At 30.5% G+C, this 27,583-nt stretch overlaps 3 protein-coding genes across 3 annotated transcripts; 2 read left to right on the top strand and 1 right to left on the bottom strand.

The window, feature by feature from the left end:
* The first annotated feature begins 7,211 nt into the window (after nt 1-7,211).
* Nucleotides 7,212-10,306, top strand: LOC114176662 (ABC transporter G family member 14-like). The gene is made up of 5 exons (XM_028061771.1): nt 7,212-7,465; nt 7,577-8,369; nt 8,583-8,762; nt 8,860-9,047; nt 9,504-10,306. The coding sequence occupies exons 1-5, from the start codon at nt 7,328-7,330 to the stop codon at nt 10,146-10,148; spliced, it is 1,944 nt and encodes a 647-aa protein (XP_027917572.1). The 5' UTR covers nt 7,212-7,327; the 3' UTR covers nt 10,149-10,306.
* A 7,802-nt stretch (nt 10,307-18,108) lies between these two features.
* LOC114178970 (uncharacterized) lies at nt 18,109-20,006 on the top strand. Its single transcript, XM_028065137.1, has 3 exons — nt 18,109-18,338; nt 18,655-18,925; nt 19,516-20,006. The coding sequence occupies exons 2-3, from the start codon at nt 18,673-18,675 to the stop codon at nt 19,809-19,811; spliced, it is 549 nt and encodes a 182-aa protein (XP_027920938.1). The 5' UTR covers nt 18,109-18,338; nt 18,655-18,672; the 3' UTR covers nt 19,812-20,006.
* Nucleotides 20,007-20,998: 992 nt separating this feature from the next.
* On the bottom strand, nt 20,999-27,360 carry LOC114178944 (arabinosyltransferase XEG113-like). The gene is made up of 13 exons (XM_028065099.2): nt 26,923-27,360; nt 26,227-26,523; nt 25,898-26,103; nt 25,395-25,500; nt 24,498-24,754; nt 24,205-24,340; nt 23,850-23,944; nt 23,709-23,762; nt 22,423-22,536; nt 22,097-22,195; nt 21,883-22,005; nt 21,612-21,698; nt 20,999-21,522 (listed from the first exon to the last, which is right to left on the bottom strand). Exons 1-13 carry the CDS (start codon nt 27,092-27,094, stop codon nt 21,355-21,357), a joined length of 1,914 nt encoding a protein of 637 aa, XP_027920900.1. The 5' UTR covers nt 27,095-27,360; the 3' UTR covers nt 20,999-21,354.
* Nucleotides 27,361-27,583: the final 223 nt, after the last annotated feature.

Genomic DNA, 27,583 nt, shown 5'->3' on the forward strand with positions numbered 1-27,583 from the left:
CAATAATTTTTAGTTTATAAATTGATATCTAAATTGGTCACTATAATGATTAATTATTTTTAGTGGCTAAAATTAATCATTAATCAAGGATTTACTTATAGTGGGTCATGTCACTTTGATGAAAATATTGTCCAAAAAATAACATTAAATGCATGAATCATATTGAGTTTGACTCACATTAAATTTCTTTTAATAAAACTTATGAAAGCCTACTTTATCAAAGCAAAAAAGAGACCAAGAAAATATAAGTTGATATATTTTAAATCATGAAGAGAAAGTAAAAAATAACCTTTTAAATCAATAACAAGAAATAAAGTTGTCCTTTTATAAACATCATCACTCAATGTTATTCTAAAATTATGTGTATATATATATATATATATATATATATATATATATATATATATATATATATGTATATATGTATATATATATATATATATATATACATATATATATATATATATATATATATAAGAATACAAAATATTTGGTCCATAAAAAAAGTAAAAGACAAACTTTGCTTGCCTACCTTATGAAATGAGTGTTGGTATGTTTGGCAAGAGTCTAGATGAAGAATGATAAATAAATGAAAGTTCTCTCTTATGATGTTAGGGATTGGGGAGGTGGAATATTAGAAGATTGTGGTAATTTGGTGAGGAGGCAAAACATTATTTTTGTTGTTGTGCTTAACGTTTGTATATATGTTTATAAACTAAATGACATGAAATAAGAAACCACAAATAAATCAAATGTTATTGTTGTTCAAATATGTTTTGGTTGTCTTCAGGATAGATGTCCTTTATTGAAAAAATATATATTATATAATTTTATTATATATTACAAGAAAATTCTTAAATAATGACAGATTTTAGTGACTAAAAATAATTAATTATTATACTGATCAATTTAGATATTAATTTATAAACTAAAAATTATTGATAATTAAAATAGTTTAAAAAAATTATAATTGGTCTCAAAATTCGTAACAAAAATATTTTTTTATAATGAATTGATCTCTAAATTGAACACTAACATTAGTTATCAAAATTTTGATTACCAAAGAAATTAATTTCTAAATTGACCTCTAATTAGAAAATTGGTTTCTAAATTAGTCTCCAAACATATTTTGGTGACTAAAATTAATTGTTATTTAAAAAATTTATTATCGTGTATATTATACATTAATTAAATTAAAAAATAAAATATAATTAAATATTATCTTCCAACCCACATTCAGATAACCTCATTTAATTCATACTCACTTAATAATTCAATAAAAATTAGCTAATTATTTAAATAAATATATATTAATGAGTAATTGATTTTAAAATAATACAACTAATTCGATAAATTTGACATGTGGGTTTTGATCAATTTGTTTGTGAAGTGCATCTTGGCTGCGACTTTGACACTCGAAGCGTACTACACATGTATTTTTCATAGGGAAACAAAAATTGGTGGTGAAACATGATAGCTATTATCTGAAGTCCAAAAAATTCTCGGTGAAAGGTACAACACAATACACTTCCATATCCATATTCTTCCACAATAGTAGAGTCTTAATTTATGTCAGGGATTAGACCTAGTCAAATGGCATAAGTAGTGAATCAATTTAGTTATCCATCATATTGCAACAAGAGAATAATACTAGTTTCTAGAATTTAACGGATTGATGTTAAATTAAACACCAAACCTCCCCGTTCAAAAGAGAGTTGTAGATGACATGTGTCTTATAAATGGATGTTTCTTTTATAGCTAATTACTTTTACATGAATTGTAATTCATCTTAAAAGGAAATGTTTGTCTGACTCTCTGATAAGAAAACTTTTGAATAAGTACACATTTGAATTAAACACTAAGACTAACCATTGACTTTCGAAATAGGATTCATCAAGTAAATACAATATTAATGATATATGAACATACCAAATAAGAGATTAATACAATTTTCAACCTAGAACCTTAAGATAATGAATTTATAAGTCTTTTTTCTTAGGATTAAATATGTTTTAGTCCTTAAATTTGGACGCTAAATTGAAATCCAACTTTATCCTAAACTTTAACATAATTTGGTTCTAAAACTTTAAAAATGAATAAATATAGTCATTCTAACTCAACAACATGAAATTTTTTTGATGTGTTAAAGGCGTTTTAGATTGACGTTTGAGTTGTTTATACTATTTGACATGTTTTAATTCAAATGTCAGTCTAAAACACGATTTAGCATGTAAGAAAATGTTAATGCTATAGGTTAAAATAACTATATTTATTCATTTTAAAAGTTTGATAACTGAAATATATCAAAATTTAGGACATACCAAATTCTAATTTCGCGTTTAAATTTAAGACTAAAAACATATTTAACTATTTTTCTTATACTCAACTTTCTCATTTAAACTTAGTGTTTAACTTAAACCGGCATTTATATTACCAACATGAATCTTATAAAGTAACCCCTTTGAAATCTTGATGTAAAAAGGACATCACACATCGAAAATCATCCGTATTCCACATTATATGGTTCTCAACATTTATTTGTTTGAGGTTGGAATTAATGGTCTTGACTAGATTATAGGTTAGGATATTAGATATACCCTAACCTCAACAAAACAAAGAGAACCCGTGGGTGTGGTGATAGAAGATAAAAATATGGAAGTAAGAGAATATGATGAAAAGAAAAAGGTTGTTGAATAGTGGAAGAAAAGGAGGAAATCGCTCTAATGATGCATCTATAATTAATACACAAGTTGATATAATAATGGAAAATACATTTGCGCACTTAGCATCATCAATAACCCTGCAAAAAGTAAGGATGAATTAATTAATTAATTAATTTTATGGACAGAAATGGGAATCTTATTCATAAATTTATGCCTTCAATCATTCTTTCTTCCCCTATTCAGCTAACTTCCATACTAAAAATGTAAAATAAAAGAGGGAATGAAAAAGGTAGAAGAGAGGAATAGTATAGTGTAGAGCTTGGGCGGTGTAGCATCTTATTTATTTCCCTTTTGTGTTTGGAAGGAATGTTGAAAATTATAGATCATAGCACGTAACTCTTAAGGGGATATATAATAAGAATCGCATATCTATATCAGAAAAAGCAGCATCGTTAAGTTCTTCTTCACATCTTACAAAGTCTCTATACATTATTAGTATATAATATCCACGGATCCGACCACTACTTTACTGTTGGAAAGCTTTTTGCATATCAAGTTTTTCAGAAATAATCAAATTGTTTATGCCGTAACTCAAAATGGAAATGCTGTGTTAAACATGTGCTTTTTCCTGTCTTCTTCACTCTTTCGAATTTCTCTTCCTCCCTGTTATATATTATCTATTTTAATGTATTATAAGGTCTCAAATTGATTTCGTAGTGATATACTTAAAATTTGATTTAGTAAAAGCGTTCTCAATATGAAGTTGCTTGAGATGTTTGTTTGGAAAATCAGTATTAAAGGAGTGAAGCTGAAATTTAACTTAATATTAAATTAACTTAGTAGAGTGAAATTTGTCTCTTTATATACAATATTTTGAGATCTTGGATACATATTTTGGAACAAGAATATTAAACATGAAAATTGAGGTAGATCTACGATATAGGAGACTACCAAACTCGATTAAGTAGATAAACCTTTAATGCATTATTAGAAAATTCTTAAATAGCAATCAATTTTAGAGATAAAAAATAATTGGTCACTACTAGGATATCAACGGAGCGGGTAGAATACGGGTAGTAGTTCCCCCATACCCTATCTGTTGGATAAATATCTACTCCGTACCTCGTACGCATATTCGTCAGGTATTCGTTATGCAGATACCCACATGATTTTTTAATATCCACATATATCCATGGGTACCTGCGGATATTTACAAAAAAATAAAATAAATATTTAACAACATATTTTAATCGTAAATTTAAATAAAAAAATACATAACATTCATAAATTATAAACAAAGACCACATAACTCATTTAAATAGTGTTGAATGACAGTTTACAAATAAATGATTTTTTTTAAAACTAATTGATAAAATAATAACTCATTTAAAATTAATATGTTAATATTTTAATCATATTTTTTTATTGTTTTAATTTAAATTAGAGTATAGTGATTACGAGTATCCACGAGTACGAATACTATGATACCCGTACTTGCCCCGTTAATATGCGAGTATTAAAAATACCCGTACCCGTTACCCGCAGGTATCCATTTACAATATCCTTTTTTACCCGTTGCGGGTTTTATCTGCGGATACCCTCGAATACGGATTATTTTGACATTCCTGGTCACTATAGTGATTAATTTAGATACTAATTTATAAATTACAAATTTTTGGTCTTTAAGATAATAATTATTATTATTATGAATACAAAATTATAATTAGTTTGTGAATTAGACTTCAAATTAGTGACCAATTTAGATACTAATTTCTTTGGTAATTAAAACTTTGATAGTTAATGTTCATGACCAATTTAGAGTCTAATTGGTTACTAAATATAATTGTTTATTCATAATAATGACCATTCTAGAGACCAATAATTTTTTAGTTTATAAATTAGTATCTAAATTAGTGACTATAGTGGTCAATTATTTCTTATGTCTAAAATTTATTGTTATTTAAAGATTTTTCTATAGTGATAACTCTTGGTAATACATTGAAATTTAAACATAACTAAACTTCATTAAATTTAATAAAACAAGTTTTGTCCCTCTTGGAAGTTCTACACTGGCTAGGGATAAGGTGATTTCGTATATAAGTAGGTACAAACCTTATCTTACAAGTCAATTTTGTGAGATTGAGTTAGGTTTAAAGTTCACTTCTTGGCATAGTATCAAAATCATGAGTAGAGTCTATCCTAGCAAAATTTGTTATTTGTTGGATGTATTTTCCACCCACTATTAGGTCCTTATCGGAGCACCCATTGATATCTAGTCTTACGCTTGAGATGTATATACCTCCTCTACACGAGGGGATGTGTTGGAAGTCTCACATTAACTACAAACAAAGTGATTTCATATTATACATGTGAGTGCAAGCCTTACTTTATTACGAACATGTTTTGTGGAATTGAGTTACATTTAACTTCACCTCTTAACTGTCACAATTTATAAATTAAATTTAAAGTTATTTTTCAATTACTATACGGTGTAAATTGAATTGATATTTGTTAACCCTTTGGCTAAATCGCGTTTTAGGTGATAATTCTTTACTATTCTCTTTCTTTATTTACTTCTTATATCAATTATACTACAATTTCTTTTTCATCGTCATAATTTTGTGTGTAGAACAGGAGGTTTTTGAAACAAAACTTGTGGGGGAAAGAAGAGGTGAAGAGAAGAGTAATAGGAACGAGGAATAGGAGAAAGTGTGTGGTCTCTTTCTCTTTCTCTAAAGCGCCGCGATTACCTATCTTTGATTTTTTAAAATTTCGTACCAAAGTTTTGGTACCTACCTAATAATACATAGTAAAGCTGTTTAATTTTAATTATTATTATTTTTTTTAATGAATGGCTACCACACATAGTAAAGAGGGAGAGAGAATATAATGCTTTTAGACACTGTTTGGCCATATTATCAGCTCAAAAGCACAAAGGAAAAGACAAAATCATGGTATGTAGTAAGACATAACGAATCATCATCACCATCACCATGTGTGTGAGAATTCAAAATCTAATTTCTTAAACATTGGTTTTTCAAAAAGGGTTTTAGTACTTTAGTTCCATTACTATTTATATGCAACTGTGCTGGTGTAGCAGTGGAAAATGACAAACCAACCACACACGTCACAGTCTCCAATTAAAATTTTCTCTCCCTCAATTTTCACTCACAGTATGTATGTAGCAATGTTCTCTGTGCCTATTCCACCACAGAAAAACCTCAGAATGGTTAAGGAATTATTAGGCAGATACCAAAATGCATGATAATTATTCAAATGCAATAGGTATCGAGAATAACAAAGGTAATTTCACCCTACTTTATTTCGAACCAGAATGAATTCAATAATATTTGACATTCTTCTCATACAATAAAGTCTTAATAGTCAAGTTCTACAACCATAAATTTTCCTTTAACTAAAAGTTAATCCAGATTCTACTTCTCACATCTTTTACTGTTACCAAATTGTTTATTCCAACTCATTGTAATCTTCACCTCTCAATTAAGCTGTCAAGTTTCATAACTTTTTCATAAACTAAAAATCTTGATTATTAAAGATTCATCCCAACTAACATGCAATACTTTATAGTGACATTTTGTTTTCTTTATTTAGAAAACATGTTTAGTCTTTATATTTTAAAAGTAACTAAACATATGAACAAGTATAATCTTTTTAGTTATTAGACGTATATTCTTATATTTACTCTGTGATTTATACTCACTAAACAACAAGGAAGATTGAAAGAGAAGGAAGTGGTGGGTGAATAAAGAAGACTTATCCTCAGAAGAGATATTATGTCTTGTAAGATAAATTCGATTATTGGAAGAAGATAATATGTGTTTATTTTGGACTTCAAAGTAGTGGAATAGCCAAAAAGTTTTAATAGAGAAGATATTATAAAGTTTGGCCCCACTTATTACATTATAAAATTTTATTAATAAGAAGGACACAGAGATACCAAAGTTTTTTGCATGCATGTCTCTTTAAGAGAACTATTATGTTAATACTCAAAAACTATTTTGTAACTGAAATGTTGTAATTAAAAAAAACATTATAACATTTCAATCATATTTATCATGTGTTATATGCGTTCTTTTGACATTTGTGTAGTCTCCAAATCACTGTTCCTTAGGCACCTTGTCACTGTACGTATAAATGATGTCTTTAATATTAATGGAGCATGTTGCGCTAAAGTGGTAGTTATAATAATACTCAGCGACTTGTCTTAGTTTCAGAAATATTATATGCACCCTTGCTCAGCAAGGAAAGCAGATTAAAAGAAAACTGTGATACGATGTAATAAAGGTGACTTGAGGAAAAACGTTTGGTTATTGCTACACTCCCTCTCTCTTTACAAAAGATAAAACGAGAAAAAGCAAACAAGACCGAGATCATAAGCAATGGTTCAGAATTCATAGTTTTTAGGTGTGAATGGTTCTGTTGGAATAATTCTGAGATTAAATGGTGGTGGACTCCACCATTCATGCGAGTCCTGAAACAGTATCATAGTTAGTGCACAGTAACATCTTAGCTTGTGCTGTATATATATATATAGAGAGAGAGAGATGTGTTCTTCTCATCCACAACAAGAAGCAAAGTTAAAAGGAGCTTCTTAACTTCTCTCACACCACCAAAACATTACAAACCTCTCACTTTCTTTAGCCATGACAGAACTCAGACCAGACCACAGCAACAGTCACCCTCAGGAAGGACCCCCCAAGATCACGACCGAGACTGTCCTTCCCATACAAACAAACGACCAATCTTTTCTTAAACTCGCCATGTACCCCATAACTTTGAAGGTCATTCATTCATTCCCTTAGTATATACCATTACATTGATTCTACACCATTCATGTGGGGCATTATTATTTAACTTCTTTTTGGCATATTTGTTCCGTTTTCCATTTGCAGTTTGAGGAGTTGGTGTACAAGGTTAAAGTGGAGCAGAAGGGTATGTGTTCGGGGAGCACAGGGAGTTCTAGAGAGAAGACCATACTGAAAGGAGTCACGGGTATGGTTTTTCCGGGAGAAATAATGGCTATGTTGGGGCCTTCTGGGAGTGGCAAAACCACACTTCTCACAGCACTTGGAGGAAGGCTTAGTGGAAAACTTTCTGGAAAGGTCACGTACAACAACCAGCCTTTTTCAGGAGCCATGAAAAGAAGAACAGGTTTTGTGGCTCAGGATGATGTGTTATACCCTCATCTCACTGTCACTGAAACTCTACTCTTCACAGCACTTCTCAGGCTCCCCAACACCTTGACCAAGGAAGAAAAAGTTCAGCATGTAGAGCATGTTATCAGTGAGCTAGGACTTAGCAGGTGCAGGGGTAGCATGATTGGAGGGCCTCTATTCAGAGGGATATCAGGAGGGGAGAGAAAAAGGGTGAGCATAGGCCAAGAAATGTTGATCAATCCAAGCCTGTTGCTGCTGGATGAACCCACTTCTGGTTTGGACTCTACCACAGCACAAAGGATCATAACCACAATCAAACGCTTGGCTAGTGGAGGAAGAACTGTTGTCACCACCATTCATCAACCCTCCAGTCGCCTCTATCACATGTTTGATAAAGTGGTCTTGCTCTCTGAAGGATCCCCCATCTACTATGGCCCAGCTTCAACTGCAATGGCCTACTTTTCTTCTGTTGGTTTTTCCACATCCATGATTGTCAATCCTGCTGACTTGTTGCTTGATCTTGCCAATGGTAATGTTCTTTCGTTTCAATTCAATCCAATCCAATCACTGTTTTACATTTTATTGTGGATTAAATTATTAGTAGTAGAACTAAATTTTATATATGTGTATATAATATTGTAGAACTTTCAATTGTCTAAGTTTAATGAATTGACTTGTTTGAAGAGAACCAGATTCGTGTGTTGTTAAATACATACAGAGTTTTGACAATGAGAAACTGCAGGAATTGCTCCGGAGTCCTCCAAGCTTGCAAGTGAACAAAGTGAAAGCCAGGAGGCAGAAAATAAGTTGGTTAGAGAAGCCTTAATCTCTGCTTATGAGAAAAATATAGCTACTAAGCTGAAAGATGAGTTATGCAGCTTGGAAGTGAATAACTACGAAGTCATTAGGAATGGTTCCACAAGTAAGTGTTCTAACTTATCAGTGAAAAACATTCAGAGGCATATGCTTCAAATGTTAATTTGGTTAGATAAGTCTTATTTGTTGCTGAATTGATGCAGGAAATCACATAAAACCGGAGCGGTGGTGCACAAGTTGGTGGCATCAGTTCAAAGTGCTGTTGCAAAGGGGGCTGAAGGAGAGAAGGTTTGAAGCCTTCAACAGGCTGAGAATTTTCCAAGTCATAAGTGTCGCTTTCCTTGGAGGACTTCTGTGGTGGCACACCCCAGAATCACACATTGGAGACCGGGTAAGAGTTCTTTTAAGTTCAGTAACTTGATCATTATTGATTACTAAGAACAGAACATCATCAACTAACTCAAGTGCTGTTAACATATCATTGGTCCTTTATTTTCAGAGTAATCTTTCCTTTCCACATTCAGGAAACATTGTATTCATGTCCAAATCACATCATTTCAGACCAATAATAAAATGTTTCTTCCCCTCAAGTCTAAAATATGATTTAAGTTCTTTTGTCTTCATGTTGGCGTTTAGCGTCAATTTTTATCACGTTTGTTGTTGAAACAAAATTCTATATCTGATGGAAGAGTAACATAAATATCTCAGCAACTTCATCTAACTAAGGGATTTGTTGATACAAAGAATCTTGCAATAAATAATATGTTTGAAGTGGAATAAGACTATTGTTATTATTGTTGTTACTTAAAATCATTGGATCTGAATGGAGGTGTATTTGAGAATGCAGATAGCCCTGCTGTTTTTCTTCTCTGTCTTCTGGGGATTCTACCCTCTCTACAATGCTGTTTTCACATTTCCACAAGAGAGAAGAATGCTGATCAAGGAACGTTCATCTGGGATGTACCGTCTCTCATCCTACTTTCTAGCAAGAACAGTAGGAGACTTGCCAATAGAGCTTGCACTGCCAACTGCATTTGTGTTCATAATCTATTGGATGGGAGGGCTTAATCCTCATCCAGTGACCTTTCTCCTTTCCCTCCTAGTGGTCCTTTACAGTGTCCTTGTCTCTCAAAGCCTTGGCTTAGCCCTTGGTGCCCTTTTGATGGAGGTCAAACAGGCCACTACATTAGCTTCTGTGACAACCCTTGTGTTCCTCATTGCTGGAGGCTACTATATACAACAGATTCCACCCTTCATAGAGTGGCTCAAGTACCTGAGCTATAGCTATTACTGTTACAAGCTTCTTGTTGGTGTGCAGTACCTGGATGATGATTATTATGAGTGCTCAAAAGGGGTGTTGTGCAAGGTTGGAGAATTTGGTCCAATCAAATCAGTGGGTTTGAATCACTTGTGGGTGGATGTGTCTATAATGGCCATGATGTTGGTAGGTTACAGACTAGTTGCTTATTTAGCACTGCAGAGAGTGAGGTAGAGTTAATTAACGTTTGGCTGAGCTACTGTTATACACATAACAACAGAACTTGGAAGAGTTTTGTCCTAATTCAACTAAGCCTGGAATAACACTAGAATATTGTACTTCATCTTATGGGACTTATGTAATGAAATTTTGATAAACTTTTTGAGTTGGAACTTGGAGTGTATTTTCTATGCACTAATGGTGTTAAAGATTTAGAAAGTGAATGAATCAGAAATCATGATCGGTAGGACTGTTATCTTACATGCCAAATTGAGATCAGATAATTACTTTAGAATAAAACTTAGTGCCTGAAAACAAGGGATAAGTCATAAGATAAGAGGCAAAGATAAGAACATATGCATTTAATCTGCAGGATAGGTCAAGGATTGCGACCAGACGCTAGGGTTCAGCAACTCTACTGTTGATCATTATTAGGCTTTTGAAACCAAATTGTTGTTTCATATTTTCCTGCATAAACTACATGAGAGAATAATAATTATCAGAATAATATTTCTCCCCACTTCACAAACACATATTTCTAATTTCTAATGGAACGAAAGAAAACCTTGAAACAGTTCAGAACCATTTTCTGCTGAAAATTTCTTTGGTGAGAAAGTTGGAGGTATGAGTATAGCTACGAAAATGGAGGCAACCAATCCAAATATGCGGAAATGATATGAAGATTTGGAGCTTGATCATTGTTATGATTAAGCGTAGTTAATGCACATAATGAAAAGTCAAATTAAATAATTGGCGATTGAGTTTGAAAGTGGGAGCATGACCACGTTTTAAGAATCTAAATACCCAAGCATAGTGCACTTTCCACTCTAATATCGTATTAATGTCCTTTTCGCAATATAATTAACAAAAAAAGTTAAAATATGTTTTTTTTTTATTTGTAATTAATTCTGTCCCATTAAATATGCAACTCTTGTCGCTTCCTTATGCTGCCACGTGGACAATGAAATTAATAAATAAACTATTTGTCGATAGTATCAGCATCATATTGAATAAAAAAAAAAGGTAACCATTAGATATCGCGACATAACATTGAACTATCTTTTTACAAAGTACAAAAAATTACATAAAATTTATAAATATTTCAAAAATAAAATGACATAATATTGATAAAAAAATATTTATTTCAATAAAACATGAAATTTAATGTTAGGTAAAAGAATAATTCTTTTATATATACGGTTGTTAAGATTACTTCAAGAATAACTTTAAAATATTTTATTATTTTTACCTTATATTTTCGTGTAATCTAACCACTACATGTGAATCATGTTATATAAATATATATATATATATATATATAAAGATAATTTAATTATTTTGCTTAAACGATGTGCTAAGAAAGTTGGAAACATGATTATATCTATGAAAGTTGAAGCCAACCAATCCAATGGAGAATAATGGATTGGAAGCTTAATCATCGTTACGATGATGATTAAGCTTTGTTAATGCACATGATAAAAATTCAAACTCAAATAATTAGTGAATAAGTTGAAAAGTGGGTGGATGGCCAATATGTAATAAGAATCTAAGTACGGAAGAATAGTACATTTTCCACTATAAATTACTTTTCAAAGATAGATAATTCATTGTATTCATGTCTTTAAAAAAAAAAAAAAACTATTTCCAAAATTTAGTGTTAAAAATTGTTTTGAACTTTTGTCACATCAGTCCAACTAGGGTTATAACATTAGGGCTATTTGTTTAAATATAATAGAGGAAAATAAATTCATTTACTCAACACATGAATAAAAACTGTAAAAAATAAATTATACAACTCTCCTAGAAATAAAACATACATGAAAAAAATAACCTTTTTTAACCTTATAAGTAATAGATAATATATATACATATTTTTACTATATTAATGAATTCCTGAAAATATAGAAAAAAAAATCCATGAAACAAACTCTTAGGAAACTTTACTTGCCATCTTTATAAACTTGGTGTTATTATTTTTTGAAAATATTTTTAAATTGGTGTAAAGTGTGGACTAAATGAGTGGTTGTTGGTATTTTATTTTTAACAAAAAAAAAAAATTGAACGTAGATGGAAAAAAAAATTCTCTTTGTTTACAGTGTTTTATTAAAAATTTAATTACAAAAAATGTAATATTATTTTTAACTAATGAAATTATCTAAATCAAAATAAAAAATTTTAAAGTGAAGAGTATAAAATATACAATATTTTAATTGTATCACAATTCATACTTCCCAAAGAAAAAGAAAAAAAATTATCCTACGTGTTATCCACCACTGCAGTACAAAGAGGATAAAACACTTATATGAATTTCAAACTACATTTTTAAATTTGATTTATATAAAATAAAGAAAAAAAATTATTGGTTCCATTGTTAAAATATTGGAAGTGAAACTTAGAATAGGTGTGTTAACGTTGTCCCATTTGACTCTGAGCAGGTCCATCTCCTTGCTCCTCCGTCCAAAATGAAGAAAAAGCAAAGCATAAAAAGAAGTTTTATTATATTCTTAGGAATATTGACTTTTCGCTGTTCACTTTTAAAATGTCGCAAACAAGAACACTCATCTTCTGCAATATTGGCGTAGCATTTGTGTTGAGATACAGAAGTTCTATTGAGGATTTTTTTAGAACTTGAAGTTTACGTAAAAATCTAAGAATGAAGTTACTTCAAACGTATCCATCATTATCCTCAGGTAAAGATTATCATATATGTTCCAAGATCAAGTATCCGAATCCAAGTTTGTTCACAAAACATTAACTGGAAACGAGATATTCTGTAAAATCTAGAATTCTATCACGGTTTTGATCTTAATAAATGCTTAAGAGAGTTAGAATATGAAAAAGTGTCAATATCTTTTATGACTTTAAGTTTATCAAAATACTTTGTTAAGATATATTTTATTTTAAACTCATAGTTTCATCCCAATTTTTTAGAAGACATCTTAAAAGAATGAAAAAAAGAAGAAGTGTATTTATATTATTCTTAATTTTGACTTCTAAGCACCGGCGGATCATACAAGAGAGGGGCCCCCAATTGTTTTAAAAAAAATTAAATTATATATATATATATATATATATATATATATATATTCAAAATTTCAATTATTTTTGAAAATTACTAAATTATAAACTGTGTATATTGAGAATTGATAAAAGTTAAATTAAATATTTTTTATTTTTTTTATAAAGCATAACATTTAATTTTAATAAACAATAAAACATAAAATCAAATACAATAAATAATAAAATATTTAGTAAGATATTTTTTATTTTTTTTTCATTATCTTTTAATTTTTTTTTTATAAATTGTATTTATCTCATTGTCTCACATGTTTTCTTTTTGTTTCTAAAGAAAATAGGGAAAATAGACACAAACTCATTATTTTTTTCTATCATTTCTAATTTTTTCTCTTCTATTCTTGGAAAAAAAATTAATTCTCTCTTGTCTCACTTGATACACTTAAATATTAATTTAATAGTTAGTATTATTTTTTTATTGCATGAACATTTGGTATATTCATTTTTTATGAGTATAGAAAAAAAATATATACTATGTGTTTTTTCCATAGTATATTGATGAAGAGATTAATTTAAAATTTTAACCCCAACATTTTATTGTTAATGTTCATAACCATTCAAATTTTAAAAAAATTATCAACTATTTTTGAATAATGTCAATCCTTGCCAAGAACAAATAAGTCAATAACATTACTTAATTGATAGTTTAATTCATCTTATCTTAACTCTTCTTGTTTTTACATCTAAATAGACATATCATTCTCTGCAATGAAAATTATCAAAACAAGATTACGAAATAAAATGAAAGATGAATTTCTTGCCAACAATATTGTTATTTGCATTGAAAAGGAATAACTGAAAATTTTAATTATGATTCAACTATTGATAAATTCAAAAATTTTAAGCGAATTGTTTTGACTCTCCCAAAATTCTCAACCAAGATCGGTTACTGCTTCTAAGTGATATAAGATTATAGAATAGATCGAAACAACACCAATACAAACAATCAAATTATTGTAAAATAGCTTAAACAAATTCACCACAAATTGTGTGGCATATAAACAAAAATGAGAAACTCAAAAAAGATTATCATAAGATCTCGAACGAACAAACAGTCTAAAGCAAAAGAGAAGATTTTAGTGAGTTAGGGTGTTCTAATATTCCTCAGGGTATTATTGGAATGATCTATTTTCTTGGTCGGTAATAACACAGAAAAAACATATGAATTGTGGATAGAATCAGTGCAGAAGGAGTGAAAGGACATACAATCCCAACCATAACATGAATGGACTTGATTAGTTATGAAACAAATGATATCAATGACTGAAAAGATAAATAACTAAAAACCGAAATAATTAGGGGCAATATGCCATCAATGTGACAAAAAATGTTGATGGGAATTTAGTTCATAGGTTGTCTAACACTCATGAAAACCAAGAAGAAAGCATCGAATAATTCGGGATCGTGTGAGAGGGACCTGAATTAGAGGAGTTTGATGTATGTGAGTCTGGGGAGTGAATGTTACCTATTGTACGTACAAATGCATATATTAAAAATAATTGACATATAGTTGCTCCAAGGGGTGTATATAGTATGATAGGTGTTCCATCCATCAAAACAAAAATTATATTCTTTTTCACAAATTCCTAACACCTGCGCCACTCGTCCAGATATCACACCATGTCTTTAACAGGCTTTTGTAAATTGATTTCATAATGTTCTCATCTACAATTTTGTAAATTAGTTAGAAAGTTTTATATTATTAATAAATAAATAAAATTGTAGGTGAGATTGTATTATGAACAAAAATATATATGCTTTTAGTTTGATGATAAACTACCAACTAAGTTTCTAATTTTAATGTACAACATTCATTTAAATGTAATACTTTGTCACGTACAATCTAGATTACTTTGCACTTATGTTTTTTTCTCGCTTCACAATTGTCTATAATGTCTAAGAAGATATAACTTGGTTTTTTTTATTTCATTTTTTAATTTGAAAAGTTGTTCACAACTTTCACCAAATCTCCTTTCAACTTTAAAATATAATTTCTTAACATTTTCTTGAATATAGATTTTCCAAACCTTCTGATTTTTTAACCATTATATTTGATCTATCTCACTTGCTTAGATAAGTCTTGACCGATACTTTTTTGAAATCAAAATAATATATTCAAAATTTATATATTTAATTATTGTCATTAATACAATAAAAAAGAATACATAATTTAATATAAAGATAATTATGAAAGAAGTCACACATATTGAAAGGATTATTCTTTTCTTGAGATTCTTAAACTCATTAATAATCAGAACTAAATTTTACTATTTCTTTGTCAATGTAAATAACCATATTGTTGGCAAAAATCTTAAGAGAGACTCCTCTGAATGAACAGTGAAATCATTATTATCATGATTCAGAATATGTAAATAAGTTGAATATATCATATTTTCATCTTCACGACTAACTTATCTTTTATCAGTTTAACAAAAATGATTCTACTAAATAATTTATCATAATCTAACCTAAAATTGAGAAACTTAAATACTAAAAGAAAAATTTATAATAATCAAGCCACTATTAAAAACACAGTACAATATTTTTTCTTCTATATTCATACAAAATAAATATATAAAGACTCATGAAATAAAAAATTTAATTATTAAACTAATATTTCACCATCAACAGTGGCGGAGTTCTTTAGGGGCAGGGAGGGCCCCCCCAAGATTTTTATTTTATATATATATATATATATATATATATATATATAAATATATTTATATTTTTTTAAATTTTTTAAATTATAGGAATATATATTAGAAATTAATAAAAATTAATTTTTTATTTTTTATTTTTTTATTTAAACATAAAATTTATGTAAATACATAATAAAATATAAAATTAAATATAATAAAAAATTAAAATATTTAGGTTTAATTTTTCTTTTGACTCCTAATTTTATTTAAAAATTGAGAGTAGGATTAAGTTAATTATACCAACAAAGCAAATCATCCATATTAAGAGTTTCAATTTTAATGAAAAGATCATTGGTATGTTTTGAGGAATTTAACGAAATTTACCATACAAGACGATCAGTTTTTCAAAAATTGAGACCAAATTCAGACTAAAAAAAAGTTGGAGGACGAACTTAACATTTTTAAATGAAAGCATGAATGAAAAGAGTAATTAAACCAAATATTTATTAACCTAATTTTTATTTTCCTTTTCATTGTCTTTTTAGTTTTTCACAAATTGTAATAATCTCTCACTCTCATAAGTTTTCTTTTTGTTTTTAAAGAAAAAAAAAAGTTAGACATAAACTCATTATATTTCTCATTTATCCTCTTCCTTTCCTGTCTTTTGTCTTATTTGATAATGAAAACATTATTATTTTTTATCTAATGAGCTTTTTGTATATTCTTTTTTTTTATGAATATAGAAAAAAAAATAGTGTATTATGTATTAAGAATAATGAATATATTTTTCTTTTAATAATTACATGTCTCAATTTTTTATTAGATTATGATCAATTATTTTTTAGTATTATTTTAAAAAAATATGTTGATAAAGAATGAAAGAATAAATTAATCGTTTAAGAGTGATGAAAAGAAAATTATTGACTAAAAGAAGATAGATTCTACCTCTTCACATATTTTAAAGCATTATACTAATGATAGAAAATGTTCAGTTAGAGAAGTCATTTTTTGAAGTATTATACTAATGATCGAATTTAATTATATCAAAATTATATTACTTTGGCCCCTCTGATAATTTTAGTCAAGATCTGCCACTGACTATCAAATAAGTTAGATAAGAGAGTTACTTTTTTTTTTCAAGAATGGAAGAGAATTAATAAGAAATGAAAAAAAAATGAATATTTTCCCCTTTAGAAACAATGAAAAAACATGTGAGAGTAACATAAGAGAATAATATATAAAAAAAAACTCAGAAGGTAATAAGGGTTAAAATAAAAAATATGAATACATTTTCTTTTTATTTTTTGTTAAATTTAATTTTGTATTTTTTATTTATTAACATGTTTTATAAAATAAATAAATATATAATTTAATTCTCGTCAATTCTAAATATATTAACATAATTTAAATAATTTAAAATTTTTTGACTATATTAATTTTAAAAAAATTCAAAATTTGGCCATTATATATAATTTAACAATTTTAAATTTTTTGTTACATAAAATTTAAAAAAATTTAAATTTTTTTAGGAACCATAACCATCCCTATCTCCTCTTAACATCCGCCGCTGCTCACTTGTTATTTTTGAATTTTTATCTCAATTTGAGTTATGCAAACTTGAATGTCGCCTAATAAATATAAACATCTTACTAGTTACTCTCACGTATTAACATACATAGTTCTTACTTCACTCGTGATCACCTATATCAACTATGTTCCAATAATTTCCCACAAGACTTCATTGTAATTTTGGTTTATATCATAATTTTAGTTTATATTTTTTTTCCACAATTTATCTCTTAATTTTTAACTGTCACTAATTTTGTTTCTTAAATTTTTTTAACAGAATTTTAATATTTTAATTTTAAATTATTTAATTTTCAATTCAATAGTCTTTAACTCTATTTACCGGGTGGGGGAAAATATATGAATATAATATGATGTAGCTCTTAACTTATTTTAGTGTGAATTAGCTACATTTGATCAAATCAAACTATTGAAGTTTTCCGGCCAACAACAATATAATTTTATTTTATTTTGGTGCTTCTTTATCTTAATCAGAAACAGTCCATGAAAGTAAAAGAAATTGCACAGTGGAAAGCAAATAGATATATCTAAATATTATTCTACCAATAACATTTTCATGAAAATTAATTGTTATTTTCTTAAGATCTAAGGCAACTCGAAGTTTGAAGAAGGAAAAAATGAAAACAATGGAAGAAAAAAAATCTGCGAAGCTACCGAGAAGATAAAAACACAATACCTTGAGCAATTAGGGTCTTCCACGTGGCATTCTGCACTGATGACAATGTCCCTGTTAATGACGCGTAAGAAAACGTTACGCGTTTTTTGGTTACCCTTCGTCTAAGCATTCAATTCAATTGTCAATACAAAAGCTGCTACTACTACAAGATCCCCAATTTCTCACACTTTTCATCCATTTCTATAGATATTTCTGAAGTACTACATCGAATTCTGCAAATTCGAAGAGGTGAGTTCCCTAATTGTTCACAATTATCAATTTTCAATTGTATAGTTTCTTAATCTCTAGGTGTAACTCTTCATGATGAAATCCTTGAATTATGTTAAGGTGATGATATGTAGATGTAGTCCTCTTTTGTCAGTGTTTTCCATGTTTGATCATTTCGATCACTGATGCTGACCAACACAAATTTCATTCATCATTGATATTCATCCAACTTTTTGAAACTTTAGTGCTGGATGGTTTGGATTGGAGATTCCGATTTTGGGTTTCTTTGATTTGACCTGACTGTGTTAGCATGATTTCTAATCAATCTCACCATCAGGGTCTTGGATTCTGAAAGATGGGAGGTGGCAAGGACAAGCATGATGAATCTGACAAAGGAATTTTTTCAAACCTTGCTCATGGGGTAGCTAATGCATCACATGGTGGACATGGGTACCCACCTGGGGCTTACCCACCCCCACCTGGGGCATACCCTCCACATCAAGGGTACCCTCCACAACAAGGCTATCCTCCAGCAGGGTACCCTCCTGGTGCCTACCCTCCTGCTGGTTACCCACCAGCTGGTTATCCTGCTTCATCACATGCTCCTGGTACATTGCCTTTTGTATTATTGTTTTTTCTTCATCACATCTTTAAGTCACTGATCATTATTTATCACAATGTATTTGTAGAACTTGTGATGATGCCTACACACAACTAGTGTCTTTTAGAGTAACATGAATGTTCTATCATGTCTTAAGTGAAAAAGTAGGGATATACTTACTTATACTGTCTTCTAGAATTGCATATTCCACCATCAAATATACTTACTATCGATTTTCAATCCAAGAGTCACTTACTTTAAATGAAGGGTAGATTACATTCTTTTTTTCTTACTTTGGTATATCTTCTCTTCAACCAAGGAGACAAATCCATACAAAGTTACTGAATGTTATGCTGCAGAAGCAAACTCATGGTTGAGAAATATTTAGTTAAATTGGAGTAGATTACATTATTGTTTGAATTCTAAACACTACTTAAGCAAATTTTTTATGTAATGTATGGTTTGGCTGTTTATTACTGTATTTCAAGCTTTTCGAAGTTGTCTTCAATTGTAATTTGATTACTGCATTGGTTATTGAAAAAGTTTTGTGGTGGTTCCTTGGAAATTTTCAATGAAGTTGTGTATTTATGTGAGCAGGGCAACATGGACATGGGCATGGCGGTATGGGAGCAATGCTTGCTGGGGGTGTAGCCGCTGCTGGTGCTGCTTACGGTGCTCACCATGTCGCTCATGGTTCTCATGGGTCTCATGGCCACTATGCACATGGTGGTCACATGCCCCATGGAAAATTCAAGCAGCAGGGACACGGGAAGTTCAAGCAGCATGGACATGGGAAGTTCAAGCATGGAAAACATGGTGGGAAGTTCAAGCATGGAAAAGGAAAACATGGAAAGTTTGGCAAGCATGGTGGTGGGTTCAAGAAGTGGAAGTGATGATTGTATATGCTAAACCGTGACCCTAGAATGCTGCTCTGTGTAGAGCTTTTTGCTTTTGCTTTATAATAAACCATACTTGGGATGATGATGTAACCAATCCATCTACGAAACTATGATTATACCTGGTTTCTTCTTTTGTTTTTTTCTTTTTCTTTTTACTCCTATTAATATTGTTGGCATTTTATGACTTAATACTCATGTGTTGTTTAAGAGTCTAGAAATTAACGTTTAAGATAACTTACATACCGGTTCTTTTTTCAACTCTTTAAAATGCTTTTTAATAATAAATTAAGAAATTTTAGCTTCTAAAGCAGGTGATAGATCTTAGATGTTATGTCAACAAAAATTTAAGATTATTGATATAACCAATACATAATCAATTAACATCGTTTAGATGGATTGTTTTTTGTATTTTTAAGTAAAATATGAAATTAATCAAATAAACAATTGAATTGAAAGAAATATTATAGATTTAGGTAAATTAAAAATTATCAGACACAAATAAATTTCCATAGTTGATTAAGAACACGGAATTTAAAATATAAAAAAACGTCACTTTAAAAATTAGTCCCATGGGATAATACAATTTATGTATTTCCCTTAAAAGGAGTTTAAGTTATACCAATTATCAAATTTTGCGAGTGAAATTGAACTAAAGGTAACATCTAAATACTTGAGAAAATCAAGTAAATTTTTTATCTTAATCTTTTATTATTATTATGCAAGAGCAAGATTTACTCCCGTCGCTTTTAAATAGAAAATGTCTCCCCGTGTGTACTTAACCCATTAATATATTTACACATCTTTTACAAAAAGTATCTTTAAATGTCAGTAATATAATAATATTAGTATTTTTCCAAATATTAATAAAAATATTTAAATAAAAGTCAAACTAAATATATTATTTTAAAACTTGAAATTAATCATGTTAGTCATTGAAATATTTGATTAATCATGTTGAATAAAATGAATTATATCGCTCCCCAAACAGTATATTTTTAAATTGTGTCACGACTATATAGTCACACTACAAAAAGTTGTCGCTGAAAGAAAAAATACATAGACAAAATAATGCCTAGTCTGTTCTTTTAATGACGGGAATGACTTAACAAAAACAAAATTACTAAGCATTGATCATTGGACAGCAGAAAAACAAACATTACTTATTTCAGTTCAAAACAAAATAATGTAGAAAAGAAGTTAAATTGAATGTCTCCAGTATTTAATTACAGCCAATACAATAATAACAACAAGAACATCACAGACCAAAATGTGAAGCCTCTGAGAAATTTATGGGCCTCCATTACTCCAGGTTCAATCTTAGTAACATGGTACAAACCAAAAAAATCTTAAATGTTACAAGAACCAATTGTCTAGTCTCTATGAATATCTTACATCCTCAGTATGGATACAGATTCCTCAGTTGTATACATTCTTGGTTTTGACAATTAGCTGGAAACAAAATCTCCTTTGGATTTATGTCTCTTATTTCCCCCATCCATTGCAGCAGTGTCATAATAAACACAAATATATGTTAATCTTACCAAGGGGGATGATCATCCTGAGAAGTTTGAGGAGGAATTGCTTTCCATCCTGGTTTCTCATCCCAGTACATATCATAATATATGTGGCCAAGGCTTTGATCTGGCACACAGCACCATATGCCCACATACCTCTTAACACGATTTCTGAACTTATCTTCCCTTTCCTGGAAAATCAATGCATGGTATCAGCTTTGTTAGTTTGGGTTACCTCAAAAAAGTAAAACTTCATGTGGAAAAAGAAAAATGTCTTCACCTTGTCAGTGAAACCTCTGAAAGCATCTTGCACTGAAGAGAACTTGATCACTTTTATATCCTTGAATGATGAGAATACTTTCATAAACTGTAAGTGCATGTAGAAACAACCGTGTTAAATGGATAGATTTGATAATATGAAATATGATCATTTGGACATTCTATGTAATCATATCAGTGTAGTTTATAGGGTTGATTTAGAAAAATTTTAACAGAAGTGGGTTTTAAATGGATAGATATGATAATAGATATAATGACATATAATCAGATACCGTTTCTTCATTGCTGTGCTTTGGAAATTTAAGTACTCCCCCTACACTGGTGGTGTCATTTGAGACATCACAGCCTTGGGTTCCTTGTTTACAGAGCTGAACATCAAGCCATGATTTTTTTACCTGAACTCATGAACCAAGGTAAAATAGGTTTAAACAAAGTGATATAAATCAAGAATCATGGCTTAAAATGGATGTAATTGACTTTTATTACCTCTGATGGCAGAGAGGGGTTATCAAGTATTGAGTACTCTCTAAAATCTATTTGAGGACCAAACTCTTCTTCAGAGAGCTTTTTCAGCATGACATTGACCTACAGTAGAATGCATTTACATAGCAGCATTAGGAAGTGACGTATAAAATGTTCTACTCCCACCAGAGGCTATTCACGTTCATTCAATATCATGCAGCATACACTGACACTAATTATAATATCTCTGTCAAATGAATTTCAATTCATTTCAAAGGTTAACCTGTTCATCCAAATCCATTTGGCAAATGAACAGTAAAATAATAAGGAATCACTTAAACAGGAAATACCTCAAATACATGGTCCAAAGGACAGAGAAAAGGTTGTCTAGTCATGGACCCTTCCAAAATACCAGGATGGCCATACCATAGCCGATCAATCCTGCACCATAGTGGAGGCATCACCTAAACAAAAAAAGAATCTAATTTAAGATAGACATATAGAATTTCTCAAGTAAAAATAGCAACAAAAAATGAAACCATCGATTATAAAAACCAAGACTACCCACAGTAGCTAATTCACCTTAGCCAGGTGCATATTTCAACTAAAACTGTCTTATCAGAAAACATTTTCAACTAAAACTGAAATGCAAAACCAGATACATAATTCAACATGTTAGCTCATAGTGCAACGTATTTCAATATTATATTTTGGATAGCAGCTTTTCCAGGAATGTTACTAATTAGAAGGGGGAGAGAAGAATCCAGTAACAGAATGATGCTAGCAGTTATTTTCCACTTACTGAATAATTGGAAATAAAAATATTAACAAACGGGAAGGAAAAGCACCTAGGAATCATGGAAAATATTTGATATTAAATTCTGTAATAATAGCTATAAATTATACTGACGACTTTACCAATAATGGCAATGAAAATCGAGCATCTTCAACTCAATCAAAATATGACAAAATACAGTTATAATCTAAGTTGTAGACTAGATTTTGGTAAAATGCTAGCAGCGTCTTTGTTTATAATTTGTTAATTTACATTTGAGAGCAATAATCAGAAAATGTAACTCCCTAGAATAGTGATGAGACACTATACAAACCTGCCTTCTTAGCTATCCTAAACATCAATTCCCCATGAATACAAACAACTTTCAAGAATCTAGAACAGTAGAACATATGAATATCTATGCAAAAATATAATGGGACACCAAGTAGAAACTAGTGCTCATCACAATAATGATTGTATGTGACATGAATGTATGTTTTCAATATGCAACACATCATAAATTTGTGGAAGTATAGAACATAAATCTGATTTACATGTTTTTTGTTTATATTAAATAACAACAATCTTATCCCACTAGGTGAGGTTAGTTACATAAATCGCATGATGCCACACTTTTGGTCTATGTTAAGCAAATAACGAAGTTACATTGCCCAGCATATTAAAGTAACAAGCTCTTTGTTAAGTCCAATATAAATAAGAATCTATTGGACTGTAAAACATATTTATTAAGCAGTAGCCCATAAAAACTGAGTGTAGTCCATCTTTCATCTAAATGTTAGTGGTTTATCACTTAATAGGATTCATAAAGAAGAGTGTAGGAACCCAAAAATTAGTTCTTACCAGTGTTCTGTTCAAAAGGGAAGCAATTGCAAGTGCTGTCCTGATCTGTTTAATCTGAAAAAAAAAATGTGCAACACATATTACAACACACAAATAATTTGCTTAAAATGTAAAAACAAGTTCAGGTCGATACATACATACTTGGTAATTGACAAGAGTAAAATGTGATTCAACATTGTGCTCCCCACTTAGCATCAAGCTTTTTGGAATATATGGCTTAAATGACAACAACCCCCCTGCAAAAGTTCATTTAAAAATCATGTTGCAGTAATTTAATGAAACAGAGTTGACTAATCAATCAGAAGGGGAAACTGTAACAATTCCTTCATATGCCAAAGCATAACACTTTCCAAATTCAGCATCACAGTATGATGCTAACTTAAATGCAGATAGAGTAAAGACAAATAGTGAAATGAGTATATTTTACACAAGTGCATTCAAAAATATTAAGTGAAGGTCTGCGTGCAAAATTGAATGAGGAACAACAACTAATCACCAGGAGGATTATAGTATTCTGGTGGATCAAGGAAGAGCATGGCTTCTCGTAGACGATGTCGCTTTCCTTCAGTTCCACCATATTGAAATGTTGTGTGCACTGCATATGGATCCAACCTTAGTTGTTGGTACATAGCCTGCAACCGTAATATGTAAATTAAATAGAAAGGTACAGAAATTTTTCTATAGTCCTCAAGGTATTTAGTTGTGAAGAAGAAAACAACGGTATAGCACATAAAAAATCGGAATTAAGTACTTCAAACAGTTGAAAATTGTTAGTTGGACGAACCCTACCTGGACAAAATATGTATGTCCACTACAGAAGATACTCGCAGGCAAAATCCCCATCTTCAGTTTTCCATCAAAAGCATAAACAAGCCTACTTTCGTCATCAACAGATGGACCTAACTGTTTGTGAAGAATATCATTAAACCCATTCTGATCCCATATCTTGTCATCAGCTAGAAGCATTTCCTTCCATTGCTTTGCCAATTTTTTTGCAGACTCTGTAGGTCTCCAATGGAAAATTCCAATGTTGTAGGCACCACTAACTATTAAAGGTGATAAAAATATCATCAACACAGTCAAAATAACAAGTGAAACATGTATAATACATGAGTGATAGAGAGAAGCAATAAGTAAGAGCAAGGGATCGGTTACACTGATTCTAAAACAACATAACCAGGGAGAGAAAAACTTGCTTCAAATTATGCCATTTAATTTTATAAGTTGGTTAAGAGGAAGAACATGTTACACAATGTGTGCTTCCATCAAAATGATTTTATCTTTATGAACAGGGAAGACCAATAACAATAACAAGGGGAGAATTTCCGAGTAGTAACCTGTCAATAGTTGTGTTAAATTCAATATGCTTACTTCAAATCTAAAGTCATGCCAAACTTATGGAAAACAAGACACTCTAAAGTCTAAAGTGATGCCTCGGAACTGTTTTTATTGACATAAAAGGTGACTATCAATCAAAAAAGAATAATTTGCATGTCCATAGATGCCCTTTGACTGGCAAATGCTTGGTTACATGATCAATACAACAACAACAAAGCCTTATCCACCAGGTGAGGTGGGCCATATAGAGCGCACGACACCATTAAACACAGTTACATTGCAGCAAAAAACTACGATAAAGAAACAACATAACTATAGTAAAAATAATGACAGTAAGTTATTATTCACCTTCTTGCCAAACTTCCAAGCTATCATCAACAACCGTTGGTATAACTTGATCACTTGAAGTCAAAATGTCTGCTTCTGGATAACGAGCAAGATATGGAAGTGGGTTCTGTTTAATAATAACACAATTGATGAACATACGTAATGTGAATAAATTACAACAATCACATCATTGGCTTGGAGATATTGTAAAAGATGATTGTACTTAATGAATGTACAAGGTTATAAGAAAACATAATAATTACATGGAAAAATGGAGGTAGATGATAAAAGCAAATGATACTAGGGGAATTATTGAATTTAAATGCCGTAACCGGCTCCAAAAGAAACTGAACAAAATCTCTTATAACTATATTTCATTCATTAAGGAGAAAGAAAGTGTCCTAACTAACAGAATTTTACGGCTTCACTTGGATCATTAATCAAAATCTAAGATAGCATATGAACCATTCTTATAATTAAAACAAATTGACTCATGAAAGAATCTATATAAAAATGAATATTACCTTCAACCAAACCATGTCAGTATCACACATCAACAGCTCAAATCCATAAGGAAGAATTGAGTCTATCAAAATAACTTTTTCTCTCCCCATTTTATGAAATGTTGGAGACCCCCATCCAACATCTACTGTGCTCATATGGCTGCCCATGTCAAAAACCGGTATCCCTTTCCAATACAGTGCCTCCAATAATTTGGTGTCCATTGCACCTAAGCAGCAGGTTTCAAAACTCAAACAATCAATGGTACAAAATAGAGGAAATGCATTTGTATCAAAACACCATCAGTGCATTTACAAGACAGATATAACAAGACTTAAACATAGCTGCTCACCAACAAGAAAATTAGAAACTTCCAGATTTCTCAATTGTTTAACCCACGTCAGAATAAAATCCATGAACGCGTAGTTACCAAAGGTCACAATTACCACATTATCTTTCACCCTTTGCTGAACCAGCGCCTTCGTCAGCCGGAAATCCGACAATGGTGGCATCCTTTTATTGGTCGGTGGAACATCCCATATAGACCTAGGCCGTTCATTTTGTGCCCCTGAGAAAGGTGTGGGCACAATAGGCACCATAGCTGACCGAGAAATATTTAGTGTTTGATCCGTAACACGAGTATCCTCACCTACAAAGCCATTACCAACTAGGTTTTAATATCTAACACATACATAATCGAAGAAAGCACGACTTTATATACATAAAAAGTGTCCTACACAGGCACCACCTTTAAACTGTCAATAGAATTCACATCTCACATACACAAAACATGTATCTCAACTTTACTTTTCTAACAAGAATTATGCACTTCCAGAAGAACAAGACAAGATTTAAGGATTTATCCGATGCTCCAAAACCCAAACACCTTCTAACATCCCACCACCACTACCCTTCTCTTCTATAACATAAAAAAGTAAATGTCATTTATCTAAGCAATAACAGCGATAATAGTTTAAATGGGCATTTGAAAATGAAACTAAAACTAGTGTGGAACAAGAAAAGGCGAGATTTTTATGGAAACACATACTCGAAATTGAAGAGAGCCATGCAGAAGATTGAACAGCAGATGGGTTGCTGGAGTATATAGCGGAGAAGACGTAGAAGGAGGAAACCACGATGCCAACGATGACAACAGTGTAGATCGTGAGGAACAGAGGCTTCGAATTAGCCACTTCTTCACACCCTTTTCTCCATGCCATCTTTAGCAATCAATTTTTCACAAATCAACAACAAAACATCGCCATCTTTCCCTGCTTCAGAACAAGAAGTAGAAGGTGCTGGTGAAAAAGAAACGGATTAAAAATCAAGATTTGATTCTCGTTGAGAAAGTGAGAGATGGAAGAAAGAAAGTTGATTGTTGGGTTCAGAATGGCACTTCCAAATTCTGTGAATGAGTAATGGTCAACTCATTCTGCTAATCTATTCAACATGACAGCATTTCTTTTGTTTTGTTATTTTGTAATTGTCTCTACGTGATCCAAATTCCAGACTTCTTTAATTACTCTATAATTACATGAATTTTGATTTTGGATCTGTTGACTTTTTTCCCTTTTGATCACAACTTTTGATCCCTTTCTCATTCAAAAAATCACAAAGGTGATATAAGAAGAATTTTGATAGAAAAATTTCATTCAAGATTGAAGTTTTGATTTAAAGCATGTTGCATTAGTATCACCTTAGTACTTCTT

This window comes from Vigna unguiculata, chromosome 3, assembly GCF_037176805.1.
Source record: "Vigna unguiculata cultivar grain cowpea cultivar isolate G323 ecotype 2 chromosome 3, ASM3717680v1, whole genome shotgun sequence".
NCBI classification, from domain to species: domain Eukaryota; kingdom Viridiplantae; phylum Streptophyta; class Magnoliopsida; order Fabales; family Fabaceae; genus Vigna; species Vigna unguiculata.

What these genes read in the sequence shown, in the direction of transcription:
- LOC114176662 (XM_028061771.1), top strand. Translation starts at nt 7,328, where the DNA reads ATGACAGAACTCAGACCAGACCACAGCAACAGTCACCCTCAGGAAGGA. An exon ending in GTTGCTTGATCTTGCCAATG is followed by an intron (nt 8,370 to 8,582) that starts GTAATGTTCTTT and finishes GAGAAACTGCAG; the next exon opens with GAATTGCTCCGGAGTCCTCC. An exon ending in CATTAGGAATGGTTCCACAA is followed by an intron (nt 8,763 to 8,859) that starts GTAAGTGTTCTA and finishes GAATTGATGCAG; the next exon opens with GAAATCACATAAAACCGGAG.
- LOC114178970 (XM_028065137.1), top strand. Translation starts at nt 18,673, where the DNA reads ATGGGAGGTGGCAAGGACAAGCATGATGAATCTGACAAAGGAATTTTT. An exon ending in TGCTTCATCACATGCTCCTG is followed by an intron (nt 18,926 to 19,515) that starts GTACATTGCCTT and finishes TTATGTGAGCAG; the next exon opens with GGCAACATGGACATGGGCAT.
- LOC114178944 (XM_028065099.2), bottom strand. Translation starts at nt 27,094, where the DNA reads ATGGCATGGAGAAAAGGGTGTGAAGAAGTGGCTAATTCGAAGCCTCTG. An exon ending in CTGACATGGTTTGGTTGAAG is followed by an intron (nt 25,501 to 25,897) that starts GTAATATTCATT and finishes ATTATTAAACAG; the next exon opens with AACCCACTTCCATATCTTGC. An exon ending in AGCACAGCAATGAAGAAACG is followed by an intron (nt 21,699 to 21,882) that starts GTATCTGATTAT and finishes ATGCACTTACAG; the next exon opens with TTTATGAAAGTATTCTCATC.